Raw genomic sequence first — 24,761 nt, 5'->3', positions numbered from 1 at the left:
ATAAATTCTTATCTTTTTTAATGACACCAACAATATAAGCGAATTTCTTTAATGATATAAAAGTGAAAAGGCCACCTAAAAACCATGTATTCTTTTTATATATATTGCATAAAAGTATATATATGGATGAAATATGTTTAATTGTATATTTTTATTGTACTCGTACCATATTTTTCTTAAAATCATGTATCTCGTACTTGTTATCGTGTACCGTACCTAGGGTCAACCAATGAAATGTTTAGACTCATGTGTCAACTAAACTTACGGTGTCCTGATCTTAATCATATTATTAGAATTATTTTCTTTGTGCATAATGGTTGAGTTTGAACAATAAACATAGGAGTCAAAGTGAAGATAAAAAAACTAAGTTGCAAACTGACAAAATTAAAAAAAAAATTAAGGAAAACTTATTAATATATAATAAGAGCAGTATAATAAATAATCATTCAAAATAAAAAGAAGACACCTCACTAATATCACATATATAAATATAAGAAAAACCATAACAAGCCACACAAGACATATACCAAGAATTATTCATTTTGTTGATATGGAATGAACTAAAAGTAAATAACTTAAATCCTTCTAATAAACTTACATTACAACATTTAATCTTATAAATTAATTTAACTTGCTTGAATCAATTAACAAAGAGATGTGTTTTAGTAACCTACAAAACATCGACAAATGCATGTCTTATAAATTGAAAAATATATATGAAAAACATGTTCGCTCTTTGCTCTGGATATTTAAATGAGACCCTATAAGTAGACGATGGGACTGAACACTTCAGATTAATTGATCCTTAAATAAGGTCCTATATGTATGTATATAGACATACGCACGGGCGCGCACACATACATACAACAATTAATATATCATAGATTTTAACTTAAAAAAGCATTTTTTTAATATTAGATAAATCACATAAATTGATTTTATCTTATTATCATGTATTAACCATGACATTTGAAGTCATGCAATTCAATCACAAACAACATCACTAACAACATGCATGAACCACCAATATATCTGACAAATAGCATATATCTTCTTCATTCTTCAAGTATTAAACAAGAGTCTTTGAGTCATGTTAAGTGAGAATGAATATTATATATATTAAAAATACAAAGTGGCTATAAATTTTAACTTCTACGTTTATGCATTATTTATGTATTATCATATATCTAATATTTGTTTACATAATCACATAAAAAATTTCTCTAAAAAAAATCACATAAATTTTTATAACATTCTACTATTTTATCGACGAATTATAAATTACATTAGTTACATTTTAAAAATTAGACAAAAAAACATCAACGTCAATTACTTTTTGGTATCACATTTGTCGTCAGCTGTTTTTTTTTTTTTTTTTCCTTCATTTTTTGTACACATTAGTAAATTGTAAAAACACTTTAAAAAATAATGAACGGTATTTTATCTGAAATTTTAATTTTGTTTAAAATTATAAGTAGAAACATTTGCGATTTTCAAATTGTACAAAGGGCAAAATAAGTAAGAAACATTTGATAATATTGCTCCTATTGTGGTGGGATATTCCTATTTTGATGGGATTTAATTTTTTCATTAAAACTTAAAATATTATTATTAAAGGATAAGTAGTAAATAAAATAGAATAAATCAAGGGTAAAATAAGTTAGAAAAAAGTCGGTTCAAACTCACATATTCTCTTTATATTCTCTTTATATATAGTAGGAGGTTAACAGGTTTAGTGATTTTGATTTAAATCGTATGTTTGTCAAAAACGCATGTTATATAGTTTCATTTTTATGTTTCTTTCCTTACTAATAATATAAATACATTTAAATTTACAATTTTTTTCTTCTTCTAATCTTTAGTAGTGGGTTAATAGATAAGTGAACAAGAGTTTGGAGTTTATGAAATAAAACTAGGTTAAATTTTACTAAATAATATAAGTAAAATTTAAAATTTGGTGGCGATAAAAACCAAATATTTTAAATTTAGAAGGGAAAAATATATTAAAAATGTTTTAAACGAGATCTTTAACAAACCAAATAAAATACGAATTTAATAATGACACACGTGACCTCTTAAGAATAGGAATTCAATATCTCTAGAGTGTTTTCACGCATTCACGTAGCTACTATATAAGCAATTGTTGGAGATAAGATGATTCATTTTTAAAATTTAGTTTTATTATATATGGTCAAAAATCAAAATTTACAATGGTGAAATCTAGACCATCTAATTCTAGATTATGTTCACCAAAAATTAATAAAAAAAATGAAATTTATGTGAAAAGATAATTATACACAAAAACAATCATTTAATAAGATTAAAAGTTTATTTAACTAAAAATAAAAATCAATGAGTGGAGGACTATATGGAAAAAAAATGATGGAGGAATATATGATAAAAATAAATTCTTAATCCACTAAAAAAAAATTAAAATAAAGCTCTTATGTGTCATCTTGGATCACAAATGTAAGAAATGATTGGTAAAACAATTACTCAAATTAACAAATTCTTTTTTTTCTCTTTAAAAATCCCCATTCTCTAAATTGTTTACTCTCATTTCTCTGTTTTTTTTAATAAACTATATGATAAATAATAAATAAAAATTGTACACGACTAAACCATAATTTCTCCTTCTAATCAAGCATCAAGCCCATAATGAAAAATTGGTGCAGCAATTGAGCTTAACTCACCAAATATGTTGTCATCGTCATTTTCAGTGTAGATACTTGAATCTTGTGTTTCAAAAATAGTTTGAATATCTTCTGGAAATGTCCGACGTGGAATGGTTGATTTGACAGGCGGTGGAGTGTAACTATCTTCAACCGATGAAGATGAATTTTCTAACATTTCTTCGAATTTTGGCGATTCTAAGATAAGATCAAATGTCGAAGATGCTGGTGTGACACCACCACCAAGTTCTTGATTAAGATCCAGCTCTTGATTATTGCTAGCTTTTTTATTATGGTTGTTACTATCGTCGTTGTCCTGTTGTTTAGGATGTAAGTAACTAATATAATGACTAAGGTCAAAGTTTGTAACGGCGTTAAGCCCTCTGTACTCTATTGCTGCCATGTCATACGCTGTGGCGGCTTCTTCTTGTGTAGCTGCTCCACAACACAAACATAAATGAGTAAAAGCAAAAGCAAAATTATTTGCATGGTTACATATACTGTGTAATTATATGAATATAAGTTGATCAATCTCAAATCAAAAACCGAGATAATATTTTTAACTAAATAAGACATACTTTATAGAAAATGTGTGTCTAGGTCTAAGTAGACATGAAAGAGGTGCGTGCAATTTTCCAACAAATATGAATTGTAAATGTTTTTTTTTCTTTTTGAGAAAATGAATTGTAATTTAACTTTGCAATTTTAAGGGACACAATATTAAAATGAAAGTACGAAAGTTGATGTATATGGTCTAAATTCTGAACTAGCTACTTCAATTTTTATTGATTTAACATTCTTTTATATATAAAATTGGAGACATAATTATTCCATTTCTTTTTTATATATAAATTGAAAAAGTTTAAAAAAGTTAGTGCAATTTTTCCTAAATATTAAGTAAATTAATTAATCTCAACATGTGGAACCTTACTCAGTTTTTTTTACTCCCTTACACATAAGTTGATATATGAGAAGAATGGTCAATTAATACGTCATCTGTAGGTTTCTTTTTGGTGTTTAGTTTGAATGAAAGACCTAGGGTAAAAGAATGATATCATTCATTATTAAAAAAAAAAAAAAAAAAAAGCTAGTTTATTAAGTAGTTGAAGTTTGGTTATCCATATTACAACCAACTAGATTTGATTGCATATTTTGACCTTTGGATTATCCTACCACTATTTTGATGTTTGTAGGACCATTTTGGAATGAAGTAGTAGGTACTTTTCTTGTTGGCATTTGAAGGCAGGCACCGCCAAATAGATTCCCCAAATTTCAGGGGTAGATAGTAGATACATCATCTCTTAATTAATCCATTGAACTAGACTAGTTTGGTATTGTTTAGCTTCAATTAATGTACAAAAATCTATGATATAATTGGTTTGTTTAACTTTTCTATAGAAATCTCCCTGTGTTTTATTTTATATAGCAAAAAGTTTAAGTGAGTTGGTTTTAATGTGGATTTCATGACTTATGAAAAGAGCGATGAATCAAATATAACTAAAGTTCTAAAATAAATTTTAAAATAAAAGAAATAACATAAGGATTATAAAAATAAAATAAAAACCACAAATTTTATGAAATCCAAAGTTCAAACTTAGGTCGGAGATGGTGTGAAGGGATTATATTTACTATATGAGTTGATGAACATCTATACCTAGAAAACACTATTTCGTTGAATTAGATATTTATAGATAAAATGAGTTTTTTTTTAAGTTTTTTTTTTTGTCTCAATTTTAAAGTCCAAGACTCTAGCTGGATTTGCTTTTCCCTTGGACTCACTCTGAATATAATTTTTTAGAACTAAACCAGTCTGGTGAACCCTCTAAATTGTCATTTGTGTGTTTTTCTTTGCTGTGGTGTGTCATTTGTGTGTTTAAAATACAAAAAATAATAATGAAATATCTTTTTTATTAACACGCTTATTCTTAAGAGTATGTGTCGTAATAATATGAAGTTCGGTTGAAATATAATATATGTTTGGTTTCTTTTTAGATGAATTATAATTGATTTTGAAGGCGGGTTATTGATCCCAACATATTTGGTTGTTGTCCTTGTAAGCTTAGTTCAATTGGTATGGACAATGCATAAAATATTCAAGGTCAAAATCCTACATCCAGAATTCCTTTTACTTGAAGTAGGATTTATAACTATTGTTTCTATAATTGAATTTCACATGCAAATTTATATTTCAATTCAATTTTATATTATTGTATTCAAACCCATATCACTTTTAGTTATAATCAATTTTAATTAAAATCAATCTTACATACTCAATTTTATCAAAATAAATTATTATAATAGAATAATATTACTCTCTTTCCATGTGTGTCATCAAGACACATGAGACCTATAAATGCTTCCAAATCCAAATATGTAAAGCCATATACATTTATCCACGAAAATGGGGAGGAATGATACGCCAAATGCATATGAAAATGACATTTTCTTTGTTTAGATTATTTGTTTTTTAAACTATTTTCCTTCCAAATTAATGTTTGTGCTCACACTTTGGAATATTTATTTCAACATACCACTAGTACCTTTTTTTTGTTCTAACACATTAGTAGTTTTTATATTAATTAGATGAATTTAATACGGGTCTTAATCACATGGACAAACTCTAATTAGTAAAATTGACATGAGATGTGCCTAAGAATAAGGTGTGTTAATAGTAGTATGTTGGTACAATTTCATGCATGCACCTATATACCATTAGATCATATATAAGTACCTATAAAAACAAAAACAAAAAAAACATATATTCTTTTGACATTCCTTCAAAAAGAAGATATATTTTTTTAGGGAAGAAAATATATTCTTTTAACACAATAAAAAAAAATCATATATAGTGAGTGGAATTACCATAAGTTCCAAGGTATAAATATTTGTTGCCGAAGACCCTACCAATTCGAGCTTCCCATCTTCCATTGTGGTGGTGTCTAAACATTTTTAAAATCAAATCAAAAGTCAGATTATTTTCCACCAATTTAATTACCTAAACAGAAATATATGGAGGGTAATGTAAATGTCAATAGGAATGGATCATAAAGGCAGTTACCCATTTTTTGTCATAAAAAAAAGGTGTAGTTACCCATTTGTCACCAACTACCTTGTAAATGCTAAAATTCAACATGAAATTTATTTGGGAAAAGTTGAAATCTATTAAGTACTATTTAATGCATTTATTTCTATAGTTGTTATAGTAACTTATAAGATCGTTCAAACTTTAGGATTTAGAAAATGCTAACGGTATATATGTTCAAAGACACGTGTTAAGGAATTTAAAGTAAAAATTAAGTCAATTTGTTTATCAATGAAGTTAAAAATATATGTATTTTAATAGACATTTATCATTTATGGAATTTTTAATGGGTGCGTTTGATTTGCTAAAAAATGAAGGATAGGACAGAACAACTCTAGTTGTCCAGTGTTTGATTTGTAAAACTGTTTCAGGTACAGGATAAACTGGAGGCAAGAGACTGGACAAAAACTCATATTTTTGTCCCTCACAAAACCACAGCACAACTTTTTGTCCCACGTACAAGTTGTCTAAAATATCAAAATAACATTTTGTCCCTCAAAAATCGTATAAAACAAAATATTACATAATGCCATAAAAAATTTATCTTGTGCTGTTCTACCTTGTGTTGTACTGTTCTGTTAGTACTTGTTTTTTTCAAACCAAACACATCCATATATCTCCTAATATTTTTATATATTTTTACTGTTTAGTTTATTATATAAATTTCTATAAACCACTTTTTGAAGGATTTTTGGCACATTCCACTAGTTTATCAAGGTATCTTAACAACTTCAACCATTCAAATCGACTATAACTAATCTTTATGTTACGCCAATTGTTAGAATTTAAATTATAAATCTTTAATTTGAATAAGCAAATACTAGTTAAGAATTCAAATCTCAATTTTTATGAATAGCCAACCACGTGGGCATCGTGAGTTAATATGTAATAACCTACTGAAATACTAGTACATTTTGACTAAAGTTCTTGCCTATAGTATTTTATTAATTTTTTTGTGATGGTCGGAATTTGAACTCCAGATCTTGTATATTTTATGCATTGTGTATAACTAAGCTCGCGAGGACATGATATTTTATTATTTATGTTCAATGCAAACCAACTAAAATTTTAATATTTATTGAGCTTGAATATGATCCATAAAACTCGGGCAAAGATACAGCTAATTTCTAAAAACATATATACAGGTGTTCATTACTGAAATTTAGAGAGAATAAAAAAAATATCCCTTCAAAAAAGATATAAATGTACACATGTTCCTGCTCCAACTAGTTTATTTTTTTACTAGTGATTGAATTGGAGTTGCTTCCCCCACATTGATAGCTTTTTAATTTCCTTCCTTTTATAGGCTTAGGTCCTCTTTAGAAATTGAGGGTACATTTACTCTAAAACCCAATGATTCGAATGAAAAAAGATCTCAAAAAATGATGAGATCAATTCGCTCTGTTTATACACTTAAACAACCTCTTTGTAAAAGGTAATATCAGAAAGAGTAATATCGAATATCTTTATACAACAAGAAAATTAATCTCACCAAATTAAAGAGAGTATATCGTAAGTATTTTCCTTTTCTATATGCTCCATTGTCATATTAAATTTGTTTGCAAATTCTAACTACTATTTAATTTCATTTTAGTAACTCAATCCTCACATTTAAAAATATATACCAATATATTGTTTGATTCATTTTATTGACATTGAAGAGATACAAACAATAGAAAAACTTCCATTTTGCAATGAAAATAGTGGTACCTTGCTACACCTCTGTATTTTGAGACTCCTCTAGAAAATCCACTGCTTTTTCTACAAATCGAAAACTATTAATCAAAATCAAAATCATATATACACACCATCATAAAAGTTACTCAGTATCTCTGATCAATCTCTCCATCGAAGTTGTTGTATTAATCTAATGGCCAAAAATATTATATTATGGTCAACCATTAGACTTAATCCAACGACTTTGATGTGATTAGAAAGATGTTCGATTTTACGGAGAATCATATATTATAAGGATTTTAGTGACCAAACCTTCTTAAGGATCCGATATATTCTTCTTTTGATTGGCCTTCCATCCCTTTGAGCTCCTCTTGATAATTTGATACCTATAACCAAAATAAAACACACACATATAATGCATATATTTTCTATTTTACAAGATGCAGATAAATTTCATACTTTGATATTGATATATTGCTGCAAAAAAATGATGATATGTGAAGGATAAGAGAATTTACTTGAAAATTGAGAATTGTGTCTTGGCCCCAGTACTTCAATGCTGCCAAGTCATAGGCACGTGCTGCAGCTTCTTCATCATCATATGCTCCTAACAAAACAAACCCAACTTTGCAGTCATTAAATACTTCCATCTAGCCACTATCCACTTTAAATTTTCAAAATTGATTTTGGTAATCCTGAGTTCGACTACGATACAAAACAAATAAAATTTGACCAACGATTATTTTAGTTAGGACTCGAATTTGGATTCTTCGGACTCGACCTTCGCTAAAAGTTCATTTGTCATTTGAATCCAACCATTTGGTTTGGTTTCTAAATGCCAAATCAACAATTCTTAAAACAAAAGAAAAACACAGCATATATAAAACACAAATTAATCATACCTAAATATACTGCATATCCAATCGATTTCCATTGCCATCACCAACAAAAACAACATAACAAAATATTACATCAAATCAAACAATTAAGTGAATTAGATCAGAACGATAAAACTTAATTATATGATGATTAAAGATTAATTAATTCAATTAATTTAGAATTAAATCACCTTGTCTTCCTTTCTTGCTTTGTGATTCATTCCAGCAATTCTTATCCCACAAATGAGCTTCATATCGACCGGTCCAACGATGTCTAAAACAATATTATCAATTTTAGAGGACACAAAAACATAAAGATCAAAATGAAAAACATCAAAATTTGATTAATTAATTAACCTTGTGACACCCCTATAAACTGAGCTTCTTTGTGGAGGTGAGTTTCTTGGAATGCTTTTACGTTTACGTTTGGTGGTGGAAGAGGAAGAAGAAGTAGAAGTGTTTTTGAGATTTTTCTGAGATTTCTTAGCCATGAATGGAAGCTTTTACTCACAAGAAGATCAGAGATGACAACACTACACTATACTACATACGTATACAGTTGGGAAGAGTGAAGGAAGGGAGATAGTTATATAAATATATGACTAAGTCATCATCCAATAAAAAAGGCATTAATTAAATTATTTACAAATAGTGGAGGAGAGTGAAAAAGTAGGTCTAAATCTTTATTTCTCTGTTTTTATTTTATTTTTTTATTTCTCATTCTGTATATTTTATATTTTATTTTTCAATTTTCATGTGGTAGTGCAGTTGGTAGTTGAGTTGGGAATGATTCAAAAATGGGAAAAGTGAAGATTAAGGTGAATTCTCAACACATGTGTATATGTTCACCTTTGGACCATGATTTCTACCTGTATATATTGTAGGGGTTGTGTAATTGCAAGTATGACCCTAGGTGAAAATCCTACTTTGGTTCAATTATGTGATGAACATAATATGTACATGCCAATGTTGACTCATATTAGGAGGCTAGTAAAGGAGCCATGTCTATATAGTAGACAATGGGTAATGGAATATGTGAATATCTCAAAAAATACTCACAAAGAATGCCATGGATAAGCCCATCCTATTGCATGTAAGCCCATATCAAACTAACCCATTTTAGCACTCCTAATGGTTCTTGAATTCTGTTATTTACCCAAATTGTTTCGCTCATTCCCAAGGTAAAGTTCAAAATGCCTCTGCGCAACTTAACATGCGCTAGTGTATTCTAAGTGTGACTTAAGTCACCCACCATTGAGCCTTAGCACGAGTTAACTCACACTAGTTGGCCGGTGGTCAGAACTGAAGAACAAACGTTTTTTGGTCTGTGGTCAGTTTTTCAACACTCAATCCACACGTTTTTTACACTATTTTACACGTTTTTTTGACCACATTAATGGTGTTTACAACCTATACTATCATTTCCACCTATAAATACCCCTTCATACTTCTCTAATTCCTCACACCATATCACTTTCTCCCCCTCCTCACTCTCTCCCTCTATTTCTCCTTTTTTTTCAATATTATCTTTGGGGGCAAAAGTGATCAATCTTCTTCGGGGTAAAATAGTGAGTAGCCGGCTTGGGGAAGTGATCGACCCTTGGAATAAGTTTAAATTTGCTTTTTTAAACCCCATAAAATTTTTTACCGTGGGTAAAAAAAATCTTCTTGCGGTAAAAAAAAACCAGATTTAAATTTAGCCCAAGGGTTGATGATATATTTTCCCCAAGAAGGTTGCTCACTATTTTACCCCAAGATGATTGGTCACCTTTTACCCCAAAGAGGAAGAAAATAAGTAGATTTAGTGAATTCGAATAAATTATTGTATCAATTATTGTATTGTACGAATTCTATTAATAAAATAAGATGTTGTTATATGCCTCAATTTTTTTCATTCCTTTTTATTTTATATATGCTTTTATTTTCTAATGTTGTATTTAAGGAATAAATATTAATTTAGTTCATTTACTTTTATTTATATTTGTATTTTTTTAATAAATAATATTGAATCAATATTTACTTTAAGTGCATAAATAAATTAGAATAAAGTAAATAAAATAATTTGAATATAGTAAATAAAATAATTTAGATTAATGTAAACAAAATAAGAATTATATTAATAAAGTGATATTTTATATCTATTATTTTTGTTTCTTTATTTTTGTTAATTGTTGCATTTATTTTATGATTGCGTATTGAATTAAAAATTCGAATAAAGTTAATAAATAAATTAGAATAATTTCAGCGTGAATTCGAAAAGAAAAAAAAATCTAATTAAGGTTACATTACATTACATAAATGACATGTATGTCAACAATTACATTGCATTACATGCACCTTCCAACTACAACAATTGTCTTGTCCTGAATGAGGCAAATTCAAACTTGTTAAGCAGCAATGCAGCATGATTCCAACATACGTCCAGAAGTGCTTTTGTTCCATTAAAAAGGTTAAATTCTTGTTGGTCTTGGTTTAAAATGATAGTATCCAAGTGCCAACGGAATGAGGTCCAGACCTTGACACCTCAATACCATCATTTAAACGAAGCCAACAAAAATTTAACCTTTTGAATGGAACAAAAGCACTTTTGGGCGAATGTTGGAGTCCTGCCGATTAACAAGTTTGAATTGCCCCATCCAGAGTAAGACAATTATTCTTACCTTTGAATGAGGTAAATTCAAACTGGTCAAACAACATGACTCAAGCATTTCGCCTGGGTTCATTCCTTGACACTTCAATACCTTCATCTAAACCAGCCTAACAAAAATTTAATCTTTTCAAAGAAAAAACATTAATGTCGGGCGAATGCTGAGGACTTGTCGTTTGGCAAGTTTGAATTACCCCATTTATGAGGTAAGACAATTGTTGTAGTTGGAATGCACCTTACCCTAACTAATGACGATCTTCTGGCGGAATCAAACTTTTGATGATATCTTCAGTTGATCTCAGCAACGTTACCCGCATATCGATCCACTAGAACATGTTGTGCTCCCAAAACATGCTCGTCACATTTTCGTCGTTCTTTAATTCCACACAAGTGAATGATACCCTCCCCTCGTCGAGCGTTGGACGTTTATAGCAAACGTATTCCACCCTCCTGTGTCTCTGGGGTTAACTCCTTGGTTGAATTCATTCAGTTGATCCTTGAGACTTCTTAACGTTACATCAAGGCACCAAACCTTCAACCTCTGAGGTTCTCCGCCGTTGAATTCTGCATGAACGTCGATCCACCCGACCATTGCTTCAAATCTACACAATAAGAAATTAAACACAATCAATGAAAAACTCATTCAAACATTTCATCAAACACTTGGAGTGCAAATTATTCATAAACCCTAAAAATGATAACTACAATATAAACATGCAAACATCTAAATAATTAAGCAATATTACTCATTTGCATGTAACCTTCTGGATTATACAATTCGGAGGTATTCAGATTACATTTTCCGAAGGACATTTTCGTAAAAAAATAGGACGCGCGAGTAACCAATAGAGTGGGAAAAGTAATAGTGTAATTCATTTATATACATATTTTTTATTTTGATTTTTTCCCTACTATCATCTTTTAGACGTTGTAATGTTTGAATTTGAATTAAACATTCCTCTTCTTTTACAACATAATTATGAATCTTTTTGTAAGAGGTCATCGTCAAACATAATTACGACTCTTTTTCATTTTTATTTATTTTTTGGTTATAAAAGATATGAAAAATTGTAAATTATTCAAAAATAAAAAATAAAAAATTTGAATGAGATTTTAAAAGAGATCTCGTTCAACTTATATTATTTTTCAGTTATACAAGATATAAAAAATTGTGAATTATTGAAAAACATTTGAATGAGATTTTAAAATAGACCGCTTTTCTTTTAACCAAATATCTCGAGATAAAATTCAACATTGTTAATAAAAACATTTCATTTTATTACAATATCATTGTAACACATTACAATATAACGTCTTTCCAACTCAATTCTTGTTTCGCTACGTCGTGAGAATATAACCCTTCTTAATTCAATCTTATTTTTAAGAAGTTAAACTAGTCCACCATAATCAACAATAGAGAGTCGAACTTGAAATTTTAAAAGTAACACATTCTAAAATCTCAAGTCAACAAAATCAAATCAAACATATTAATTCATTTATATACATATTTTATTTTGATTTTCCCCCCTAAAATATCATGTTCAAACATTGTAATGTTTGAATTTCAACCAAAAATTCTTTTTCTTTTACAACATGATTATGATTTTTTTTATGATGTCATCGTCAAACATGATTACAATTCTTTTTAATTTTTTATTATTTTTCAGTATATAAAAGATATAAAAAAATTATGAATTATCAAAAAAACATTTGACCGAAGAAATCTCTTTCAGCTTAACCAAACATCTCGAGTTTGAATTCAACATCGTTAATAAAACTATTTCCTTTCATTACAATATCATTGTAACACATGATTAGTCTGTGTAATTGCATGCTAAATGCCGAGACTGAGACACTAGAAAAGAAGTGGGAATGGAATTTTGAAAAACGAAAGAGCGCGTCTATGCAACAACTGAGATCCAAAAAACTACCCGTTGCAGAAAATTTCCCCCTATTTCATACCCTTCTTCACTCTCTTCTTCTCCAATTTCATTTCTGAATCTCACAATTCGCAATGGAAAAGTACGAAAAACTCGAAAAAGTTGGAGAAGGAACCTATGGAAAAGTATACAAAGCAAAAGAAATCTCCACGGGCCAAATCGTCGCACTCAAAAAAACCCGTCTCGAAATGGACGAAGAAGGTGTTCCTCCAACCGCACTTCGCGAAGTTTCTCTTCTTCAAATGCTCTCTCAATCTCTCTACATCGTTCGTCTTCTAAACGTCGAACACATCGACAAACCCCCCAAAAACGCTACCCACACCCCCGCAAAACCACTTCTCTATCTTGTCTTCGAGTATCTGGACACCGATCTGAAGAAATTCATTGATACTTTTCGAAAAGGTGTTAACCCTAGACCGTTACCGAACACGCTGGTTCAGAGTTTTTTGTTTCAGTTGTGTAAAGGTGTTGCTCATTGTCATAGTCATGGTGTGTTGCATCGTGATTTAAAACCGCAGAATTTGTTGCTGGATCAAGCGAAAGGGATTTTGAAGATTGCTGATTTAGGGCTTGGAAGAGCTTTTACTGTGCCGTTGAAAAGTTATACTCATGAGATTGTTACTCTTTGGTATAGAGCTCCTGAGGTTTTGCTTGGTTCTTCTACTTACTCTACTAGTGTTGATATTTGGTCTGTTGGATGTATCTTTGGTGAGTCATTTCCCCGTTCAATTTTAATTTTTTATTGTTGTTGTTGTTAATTCAGCGTAATTAGGGTTTTTCAATTGAATACTAAAAGTTAAGTTATTTGGATTGCTATGAGATTAATCATCGAGTCGGTATTAGATGATCTCGGTGGTTAAATTAAGATGGGATGGGTCAATTCACGTTGAAAGATGTTTTTTTTGCTAATTCACTATAATTAGGATTTTGGACCCCGCCAATGTTGTTAAATAGTGGTGTGTTATATTGTTATAACATAGCAGAATTTGAAAAAATCGTTATTGTTATGTGATATGGTGATTAGTATAAAATGTTGTCGGATAGGGGCGGGCTAAAACTGTTGATCCACCGTAATTAGGATCTTGGACCCACCATAGCGCTAAAATGTAGTGGTGCTATTGTTACATGATGCATTATTTCGAGTGAAATGTTGTCGAATAGCAGCTATAGAGGCGCAATAGCGTGTAATGTAGTTTGATCAAACTATTGTTTTTTGTGATCTGCGATTGACAACACTTGTTATTGGATTAATTTCTTGAGTCGGTTGTGCAACATCGGTTTCTTTTTTACGGAGTAGGGCTGGCTACCTTCCAAATATGTGACTCTAGGAATCAAATTAAGGGCATCGTGTTGGGGCAACTCTTTATGTTGGTGATTTTGATACTTGATACTTTTCTTTCTTTATATATGATGGAATGTAATTGAATTTGTTTTTTTGTGCAGCTGAAATGGTGAGAAGACAGGCTTTGTTTCCAGGGGATTCTGAATTCCAGCAGCTTCTGAACATATTCAAGTATATCAAACTCACTTTTTAATACCTTTTCTGATTCAAGTATATTGCTTCTTTTCTGAGCCTGTGATATATTTCTATAGCTTTCATATAAGAAATGATAGAATGAAAAGTGTTAATTTACAGATAGGTTTAAACTTTTATACTTACACACTGTTTAATTGCTTTTTTGTAAGTATAAAATTAATCACTCGTAACAGTTAATTTGAATGTTTTCATATTGGAGTAGGCCAATTTTATAAAATTTCATATAACAGAAGTGCAGGACATTGGTTTTATGTTTATATACAATACTTAATAGTTTTTTATTTTTTATATTAGAAGATATGAAATTCATCAATCTAATAGTTGGATTGAAATTTTTCATGAGTAGATCAACTTTTAAAATATAATATAGATATTAGGACATTGATTGATGGTACTTTATTGCACTGTTTAATTTGAACTTGTAAATATTATTCAAGTATATAAGTAAATATGTATTTTTTACATATGATATAACTATGAATGTCCAAATTATTTTGAAATTGGAACTTTTTATGATAAAAAGATTCTTGTGAAAGATTTTACTGTAAACGGTATGTTAGTACTATTTAGTGTATCATAAGAAAGCAGTCCTATGATGATTTTTGTTGGGTGAGTTTGATGTGCTTATTCGGGGATGTCTCTTTGTTTTAAGGAGAGACTTAGAGGTTAAAGATTTGGCTAGAGATATAATTTTTGGTAGAATATTATGGAGTCGTTTGATCCATATAGCTTACTAGTAAGTTAAGATTTGGTTGTTGTTCTTTAATTAATTAAGTGTGCTTGGACTACTCTTGTACTCCTGTTTAGATATAACAATAATAATAAAGATTTTGTCACATGGTTCTAATGTGAGAGTTTAACTCTTATTTAAATTGATATTGTTTCTTAATAAAACTAGTAGAAAAGCTTTTTCACATTCTCTTGTACATTATTTCAAACTGTTTTGTGGACATTGATTTTGCATTTTTAAGTTTGTCGCATTTTTGTTTACCACTTTCATGCTTTCTCCTACTCTCAATTCAACTGTGGTGTTTACTTCTTTGCTAAATTTATTTTTCAAGGCTTTTGGGGACTCCAACGGATCAGCAATGGCCAGGAGTTAGCTCTCTGCGTGATTGGCATGTCTACCCAAGGTGGGAGCCTCAGAACTTGGCAAGGGCTGTTCCCTCATTGTCACCTGATGGAGTTGACCTTCTCACAGTAAGCATTCCTATGACTAATTTTAATTTCTGTTTCTAAGTTCATATGCCTCTTAAGCAATTGTTTTTTGCAAAAGTGAAATTAGCTACCATATTGGATTCTTTTTTATGAGTATCAGTTCTGGATTGAGAAGAACCAACTAATTCAGAATTTGGCCATAATCATTGCATTTTAATCAGAAGATGATAATATGGTTATGACTTATGAGACAAGAGTGTTCTGCTTAGTTTTTTTTTTTTACCTCAATGTTACTTTTCCCTGCTTAATCAGTGTCAGTTCACAAGATCATTATCACTCATTGATACATTGTAGTACATCTTAGTCTCAGTAGTTAAGTGAACTGAGGTTACTTTCATGTAATGATAGGAAATTATGATTAGATTGTTGTGTATATACCAGAATACTTTAAATAAATTCACGACATGCCACCTTCACCATGTTCAATAATGTGTGTCTCTTCTTTTTGTTTCCACCGAACTGTGATTGTAATTGTATACATTTTATGTACCTGCAGAAAATGCTCAAGTACAATCCTGCTGAGAGAATATCTGCCAAAGCAGCACTTGATCATCCATACTTTGACAGTCTTGACAAGTCTCAATATTAATGATGGCTCTAGCCAAAATGTCTGGTGCAGAAGTGTGTGTTAAGCAACATTGTATTGCAGTCAGTGAAAATAAATTCACTACATGGAGTTTAAGTATCTATAAAGTGGTTATTATACTGTTATGTAATATTTTCTCATCATCTTGGTGATGCAAACAATTTACTCTCGGTTTAGTTCATGGTTGTCATGTCTCTCTCTGTAGGACCATAGAACAACTTTATTTACCTTTTAAAGTTGTATTATCTGTTTTGATTGAAACTTGAAAGTGATAGTTCGTGAGGATGCTGCTATTACTTTAATCAATGCATAACATTTCAGTTTTAGACCGGCATTTAATTGGGAAAGAATTATGGGATATGTTTGCCATCTTTGTCTTTGTTTGTGCATTTCTAGTGTCTTGCCAGTGAGGGTGTTTTCTCTTTTCACAGGGAAGGCAAAAAGTAAAGGCTACGTTGGGCAGTCAAAGATTTAGTATACTTGTTTCATGGGGATAGCATTTTTCTTTTCACAGGTCACTATCGAAGTATTCATCACTTCATCTCTGCTGGGTATTTGGTGAATTCAGTAACTTAATTGCAATTCCAAGCATATTATTTATTTTAGGTTTTGGTTTTAGTGTGTTTCTTTGTTGTTGCCATGATTAATTTGTGATAATCAACTAATGATTTTTTATTTTGCTTTTCAAATACTTTAATCATGACATACACCTATTTTAATTACTGTTCACTTCAAATTTCTACTCAAGTTTTCCCTTCCAAAATTTTAACCTTATTTCTTATAAGCTGTTTCAGATTTCATCAAATTGTCGACTTTTTCTTACAGATTATTTTCTGTATTATATTTATTTTAGTTTAAAGCTCCTTAACATTTAACTAAAGATAGTTTTGGGATATTGTGATTAGAAAATCTAGGTAGTATGATTTGGTTGTTAATTGTAATGACTCATGAAGGGATTAATCAGACACTTAGTGTTGTGATGTTGAAACAATTCATTAATCAAAATGAAGAGCAAAGTACAGTTAAGCCAACACAACAATATACCTAGTAAAAACCTGATAAATACCATTCTTATGCAGTTACCATGTTATAAGGCTAAACATAGCTGCATTTGTATATATAATAACTTGTCATTGTAGAAATAACTGGTAGTTTTTTTTGTAGAAACTATTTGCTTAGTTTTGCTATGAAGAATTGTGTCCATATAAGACATCTAGTACAGCAAAGTTCTCTATTCAAATGAAACTGCAGTCTTCCCTTGCAAATCCAATTTTGGACTGTTTGGCATCATATATTACCCTCTGATTCCTTTGCTGATAATTCCCAATGATGGCCATGTCATTTTCATCAGAAAGACTTGCAAGTGCCAAACAAACTTGTGAGCCATCTTTTGGCATATACAATATTCCAACTGCATCCACATTCAGATCAACATTGTTCTCGAAATGCATACTTAAGGTAGGTATGCTAACTTCCTCAATCCCTGTCAAATTGAAACATGTATCCAAAATTGAAAGCGCTGGTGCAATAGGGTAACCAGAAAACTGTTTCAAAAACTCTGCCTTTAAAGCATTGTAGAGTGAAGGAGCCAGTCTCGTGATCACCGTCCCCGAATCAATTAGAATGCCTCCGTTGCCAAAGCTAGTATCTTGTATAGCCACACCGCCGACATCTATGCCGGTGAGGTTGAGTACATAAAAGTTTGACAGCTGTGGATTCGAAACCATACTGGTGTAAGCAATTGGAGTAAGATTCTTGAAAAGCGATGACTCGTTACCTATAACTAATGAACCAGAAGCTCCACTATCTGTTGTTGGTAAACAGTATGAGAAAACTCCTCCAAATGTAGTATTGGTTTGAGATATCATTGATAGGTTACTTCTTCCTAATCCCATTATACCGGAAACTCCACCAAACAAACCTTTGTTGTTCCTACCACAACCAAAAACAAAATTACTCACTGAAATACCTCCAAAACTAAGGTGTTCAACACCTAGCTCTCCATCAGTAAATGATCCATCACCATAGCTAACAGTGTAGTTACAACTAGATGGATTATTACTTTCACATGCTTCTGTATTTCCGGTAGTAAATTGAAGATTTTGACATGTTGATGAATTGCATAGTAATGAGTTATAGGAAGAGGAGTTAGAAGGGTTGAAAACAGGTCCTTGTTGACTATAACATGACATACATGGATCACATTGGACCCATGTTAAGTCACTTCCGGTATCGATTATCACAGTCATGTTCTGATTACCCAATCCTATTGTCACAATGTAGTTTAAAGTCTCCAAATTTATACCAGAAGCTAATGGAATTTGGATTTCTGAAGATTGTTCTGAACTATTATGGCCAGAGACCTTGGCTCGAATCCTGTTTTGCATTGAACGAACGCGAAGATCATCAAATATTAACTGTTTCTGAAGCTTTCTGTTCCAATTAATTTTCCTCTCTGAGCAATAACCTCTGTCCTTCATTTCCAGGACAATAGCACCTTTCTCCTTTCCTAAGAATTCAGATTAATAGCACCTTTGTCATTTCCAAAATAATAGCACTTATGAACTGATACAACATTATAGATTAAAATGGAAATTTGCAACACAATCTGTTACACAAAACACAATGCAATCTAAATAAACATATAGTCAAAATGCTTTGTCAAAACAAGTCAATATCGTCTTTTAAGACTTTTGGCTATCACTCATAGTTTACTAATAAGTGGGCAGGTCACTCGAGCTGGCGAGAAAATGTACTACAACCGCTTTGCAGTACGAGATGCAGACATAATTGGCCGAACCTGTGATCAAATATCGCGTGTTCTTTGTTTGCATTTTTCATATATGTAACCTTACCTTTGAATCATGGTTGCTATTCTAAATTCTAACAAAGACTTTGAATGACAGATAAGAAACCAATGATTGGTGTTTTCTATGAAGGGAAAAAACAATTCTTAGATTCTAATAACAGTAAAAAGGAAAGAACTTTTGATTAAATATTAAGAGATCCAATGTGAAATTTGAAAAACAAAAAAATAAACAAAGTCCATAAAAAATCACATTTTTTTCTTAGCTAAACTCACTTGATTCTGGGAGGATGCAACCCTTTGAACCAAATTGGTGGTTCCTTTGCAACATTTGCACTTTGAACATCTTCTTCTGTTCAAGTTCACAACCCCCATTTGCAATGATAAAGTAAAGAAAAACAAAGGAAAGAAAAAATGGCAACATAGTAGCTATGTTGAAAGCCATGAATTTGTGAAAAGAGTAAGAGAAAAAGAGAAAAATTCTAAGGGAAGTAGTAAGAAAGAAGGTACATTTGAGAGTGAGAGAGGAAAAAGAGAGGAGATTCTGAGTGGTGGAATTTGGCATGAGAACAAAAGAGGAAGTGCTGTCTTTGTATACCCCACTTGTGCATGAGGAATTATTGGGGTTTCACGTGCACATATTGAGAAAAGAAAAACAAGATGTCTTGTGTTTGGATTTTGGTGTAAGTGGGTTTTAGAGACTTTGGATTTTTACATCATCTTATTGGCCTTTCTTAAGCCCTCTTAGATATCAATGAATAAGACTCAACTACCCTTCAAATGTCACAACTTTCCTTGTCCCATGACCCACTCTTACACTTAGATAATCATGCAGTCAAATAGTTGACACCTCAGAGTCGTTGGATCAAGATCAGACACTTTACATTATAAATTTGATAAATATATATGTCCAATAAGGATCAACCGTTTAGATTATCAACTGCATAAATGCATGACCGCATGAAATTCATTTTCCAAATTTCACATAGAAGATTAGATCTCGAGTTACAAAATGTTGTAGTCGCCCATCATTGACTGTTAGATGAAGATGATCAGACAATTTGTATTTTAGCTTCTATGATCTTTTTTTTTTTTGGTACAAAAGAGGGCTCTCAGAGCCCAAAGGAAAGAAAACTAAGAAATTAAACGGACGTTCCTAGGCATGCAAGCCCCGGAAATATCATCAAACAAAAGACTCTGAAGCTCACTAGGAGGAGTCTCCAGAATATGAAAATCTAAAAAATCCGTCGAAATGCTGAAATTAGCAAGCCAATCTGCACTTCTGTTGCCTTCCCGCCAAGTATGGGTAATTTTGACAGTCCAACTCAAACTCAAAAGTTGTCGAATACGCCTGACCAAAGTAGGAGTAGTTCCACTAAAATTGCCAAAGTAGGAGTAGTTCCACTAAAATTGCCAAAGTAGGAGTAGCTTCTATGATCTTATTTACAATAAAACTTAAAAATCATAAGTGTCACTAACATGGTATGTGACACAAATGGTAGATAGCTGAGTATGTCAATTATTTGGTCAAATGTTCAACTATGGATAATCGATCATTTAAACAACTCTAGGTTATCTCGAGAAATTAGTTTATGCAATTACATGTGATTGATGCCTTGGTTTATCCACAGAAAGATGCCTTGGATTATCCGCACAAAAATCATAATTGTCTGATCTTTAAGGGTACGAACAAGATTATAACCGTAAGAAATGTTGATATGCAATTCATTTCCAACCATAGAAATAAATTACAATAAATGGAATTTAGTGTATGGTTGGAGTGTGTGTGTGTCTCTCACTGGTCTGAGATTATTATTATTTTTAGTGCAAAGTGGGGTATTGGATGTGTGTGTCTACTTAGCAGTGTTTATTTTGTTTTTTATACAAAGCTGAATCCTAACAGAGTAATCAGTTATAGAAAGCATTACTTAAAATAGTTTCTCTTCAAAACCAATCTGATTAGTCACATTTCTTCTTGCTTTTATTTGTGTTAAAAATTGATCTGTCATAGTTGTTTCTCCAAGACATAGGCACTTGCAACTCAAAAGGAATACCTCAACTTTTCTTATTTTGTATTCCAATTAAACTATTTTTTTTGTTAGTAGTTTTGCAGTTTTCATGAACTGATGTGCACATGTAAGAAAATAATGCTAGAATGTTGCAATAACATTGGACCTCAGCAGTTGGAATTCCTGTAATTAAACTGGGCTAGATAAGCCTTATTTGATGTTACTATACTATTCAGCAATGGTAATGTCTATTGGGTGCTCTTTCGGCTCTCTACAAATGCGCAAATTGTTGAACGTTATCTTTTGTGTTTTTAAAGATTTCAGGAGAAAACTTTCAGATGTTTTTCGGAATTCTTAGAAGTCGTGGTTGAGTCTAACACAACTTCACAAAACCGATTGAGGTGATGATTGACTCCACCTATAAACACCCCTAAGGTGAGGATTGTCTCCACCGATAAACACACGTTTTAACATATCAACCTCACGACCAGCATTATTGAGCTTGGTTCTTGGACATAAATGGTGGGTGACCCTTGTTTGATTTGGGACTCTTTAACACACTCCCTTATGACCAACACTATTGGACTTGGTTCGTGGACATAAATGGTGGGTAACCTGATATCAGAAACCTGATAACGGTAGCAGGTGGCCTAGTGGATTATGGAGAGGCTCTGATACAATCTTAGAAATCATGGTTGAGTCTAACATAATTCCACAAAATCAGCTTGCAAGGTGAGATTACCCTCACTTATAAACACACGTTTAGGCCATATTTTATGCGATATGGAACTCATTAACAAAGATAAAGAGTACATATGGAGGACAAACGAACAACCATCTAATTAAATTGGGCAGATAGGTTTGGTTTGATGTACAAACACTTTGCACGAATTAAGTGTATGTTAGAATCAACATTTGTAAAACATAGATTTTAGATTAACTTGTTTTGTAAATTAATTTAGTTAAAGTTGAATGATAAAGCGATTATTTATCGATGAAAGTTGGGTATTGTGAAAGAGTTACTCTCAACCTATAAAGCATTGACATGAACACTAAACACGAACACGTCGACGCCAGTGATAATTTTAAAAATTGATATAATTAAATGTGACTATATATGTCAATGTTGAACAAGAACATATGTTAAGACATCAAAATACATTCAGCCTCGGGGAGATTTACTTCGAATAGAGAGAATAATATATGAGAACAAAAACAATGATTTATTAAAGTTTGATCATTTTTAATTTAAAAACAAGCTTTTAGCGTAGTTTTCTTTTGGATCCAATGCATAAAATTTTGTATCACTTACGATAAAATAAAATATCTGTCAGAAAAATGACTTAGCATAATTAAGTAATGCTTTGCAGGAAAAATAAATTGCATACCTACTCTTGTGGCCCAGTGATAGTGATTAGCAAATGGAAGGTATACTTCTCAGCTGTGACAGCTTGTATCATTGATGCTGTTTATGATACTTCTTAGAGGCCGCCAGAAAATCATTGTTTTTTCCTTCAAAATTGGGTTTCTACAAATTAAAGTTTCTTCATTGCATGTTCCAGGAACATTTTAATTAATTTGTAGTCAAGAGTTGTAATATGGGACTAGTTTTGTCCAATTTACTAGATGAGACAAGACTGCAGATTTATGATCCATCTCTAATTTTTCTTCATCATTTAATGTTTCCCTTTTTTGATTAGAGATAAAAAAGATTCTCGCCAATGGCAGATTGCAAGCTGGATAAATAAAGAGGGTTGTGTTTGACCTCAACAACCAACATTTGGTCCAGCGTGACCTTGTAATAATACACTTGATGTATGTTTATTGACAACGAGTTTGATAAAATCATAATGACATTGTTATATTATTGAAACTTTAGAGTATAATATTAATCTTTATCAAAATTAGTAAATCGTTTTGATTTTGACAAATTTACTACAATTCAAACATGCATATTCACTCTTTGGAGTATAAACTTTGTCTTTTTCTTTTAGAAAAATCTGATGCTGGTCCACCTGCAGTACCCTTCTCTTTCTCTCTAATCAAAGTTTTGACTTCTTTGATTAAGTGAAAGCAGTTGCTATATTCCATCGCTTTCGATTTAAGAGTGGAGTGAACTATACAATTTGGAGTTGAAAGATTTTCCGATGGGCCATAACCAGAAAATCTTTGATTAAGTGTAAAATTAATTGTGTAAGTACTGATTAGTTTAATTAATGATCAATGTCAATGATAATACAAGTTACATTTTTAGAGAAATATTAATCTCACACTAGCTTATGGTGAGCTATGGTGTAGAGAATCCCATAACCAATAACAAACCGGTTAGCTTAATGCACAAGTAACCATTAGGATCAAGCCACAGGGTCATGTTAATTAATGTCTTTGGGACACTACAATTAAAAAAGTTAAAAGTAAAATTTTTTCATAAAATACAACAAATTCTTAACTTTTAAAAAGTCAAGAATTTTCATACATTCCAATACAGTATTTCTATATTGGTTCTTTAACTCATGTTTTGGAAACACTAGTTGGCATTTACCTATAAACTAACTCTAACTATTTTGGGATCAATGTTTATCATCTTAATGCTCATGATGTAATACAATTTAAATCAAATAGAGTCGTCACATGTCATTAGCCTCCGTTTGACTGGACTTATTTTTGAATTTTTTTCTCCTTAAAAGAAGTTAGGTCAAACTTTTAAAAGATCTTAATTAAAGAGTGAGCTAATCTTTTTAAATTATCTTTTATGTATAAGAAACTTTTTAAAAAGTAGTTGAAAACTTTTTAATTTTTAACAACTCTTTTATTTCTGTGAAATAAATTCCCATGAATGATAGATTAGAAAATACAACTATTTTTTTATTAGATTAAGAAAACTCATAAAGGATTGTGATGAGAGTAAAGAATTTTGAGAATCAATTATTGATACAAATGAATGTAGTTTTTCCTTCAGTGTTGGTCTTTGCTGCTGAATTAATTTGAATCTTTCTTCTTAAAATAACGGTCTTCATAAAGAGTATTAGGCCATTTCCTTGTTGCTTTCAACAATTCTACTATATTTGGAGAAATAGGAGTCACTGTTCCTGAACAAAATTATAATGAGGTTCAACATAACACGACAGTTAATGTTACTTGGTCCCATCCAACTCAAGGATTTTTCAAGATAAATGTTAATGGAACTTATAAAGTATGGATACGGATACCGAACATATACGGATACAGACACGTTGACACTGTTAATAATTTAAAAAATTATATAATTCAGTGTAATTATATGTGTCGATGTTATACTGGTATCGGTGACGTGTTGATGTTGAACACGACACATGTTCGATACGTCCAATTTAAAAAGTGTCCCTACTTGATAGGTTAAAATTATCTCTTTTAATTGTGGTAGAATTGTAGAGATGCATAATTCACCTAGAAAGGAAAGGAATAATAAAAAAAACAATGAACTAATGCTACCATATTTAGGATAAGATTGCTTTAGGCATATTTATAAGATAAGTTATATACATAAGCTTTTTGAAATAAAAAATACTAGTATCACATAGAATTTTCGATTCGATGGTTGTCTTAATATTTTATGTTTTTTTTTTTAAATTAAAGCTATGAGCAGACAACTTTTGACAGTTGCAGTGTACACTTACTCCTTCACAGAAACATTATGAAATTAAGATTGATGTTCCTCTTGAGAAAAACA

General features: G+C 31.0%; 3 protein-coding genes across 3 annotated transcripts; 1 reads left to right on the top strand and 2 right to left on the bottom strand.

Moving 5' to 3' along the window:
- Window positions 1-2,430: 2,430 nt before the first annotated feature.
- Window positions 2,431-8,887, bottom strand: LOC25491215 (AP2-like ethylene-responsive transcription factor At1g16060). Its single transcript, XM_024782562.2, has 8 exons — window positions 8,667-8,887; window positions 8,501-8,583; window positions 8,334-8,342; window positions 7,950-8,038; window positions 7,744-7,817; window positions 7,465-7,515; window positions 5,535-5,611; window positions 2,431-3,107 (listed from the first exon to the last, which is right to left on the bottom strand). Exons 1-8 carry the CDS (start codon window positions 8,798-8,800, stop codon window positions 2,641-2,643), a joined length of 984 nt encoding a protein of 327 aa, XP_024638330.1. The 5' UTR covers window positions 8,801-8,887; the 3' UTR covers window positions 2,431-2,640.
- A 3,918-nt stretch (window positions 8,888-12,805) lies between these two features.
- On the top strand, window positions 12,806-16,576 carry LOC25491214 (cell division control protein 2 homolog C). Its single transcript, XM_013599096.3, has 4 exons — window positions 12,806-13,604; window positions 14,340-14,409; window positions 15,495-15,633; window positions 16,148-16,576. The coding sequence occupies exons 1-4, from the start codon at window positions 12,971-12,973 to the stop codon at window positions 16,238-16,240; spliced, it is 936 nt and encodes a 311-aa protein (XP_013454550.1). The 5' UTR covers window positions 12,806-12,970; the 3' UTR covers window positions 16,241-16,576.
- A 635-nt stretch (window positions 16,577-17,211) lies between these two features.
- On the bottom strand, window positions 17,212-19,743 carry LOC25491213 (aspartyl protease family protein At5g10770). Its single transcript, XM_013599095.3, has 2 exons — window positions 19,320-19,743; window positions 17,212-18,746 (listed from the first exon to the last, which is right to left on the bottom strand). The coding sequence occupies exons 1-2, from the start codon at window positions 19,606-19,608 to the stop codon at window positions 17,473-17,475; spliced, it is 1,563 nt and encodes a 520-aa protein (XP_013454549.2). The 5' UTR covers window positions 19,609-19,743; the 3' UTR covers window positions 17,212-17,472.
- Window positions 19,744-24,761: the final 5,018 nt, after the last annotated feature.

This window comes from Medicago truncatula, chromosome 4 (assembly GCF_003473485.1).
Source record: "Medicago truncatula cultivar Jemalong A17 chromosome 4, MtrunA17r5.0-ANR, whole genome shotgun sequence".
In the NCBI taxonomy this organism is placed as follows: Eukaryota; Viridiplantae; Streptophyta; class Magnoliopsida; order Fabales; family Fabaceae; genus Medicago; species Medicago truncatula.
This window is presented reverse-complemented; position numbering and strand designations above follow the sequence as displayed.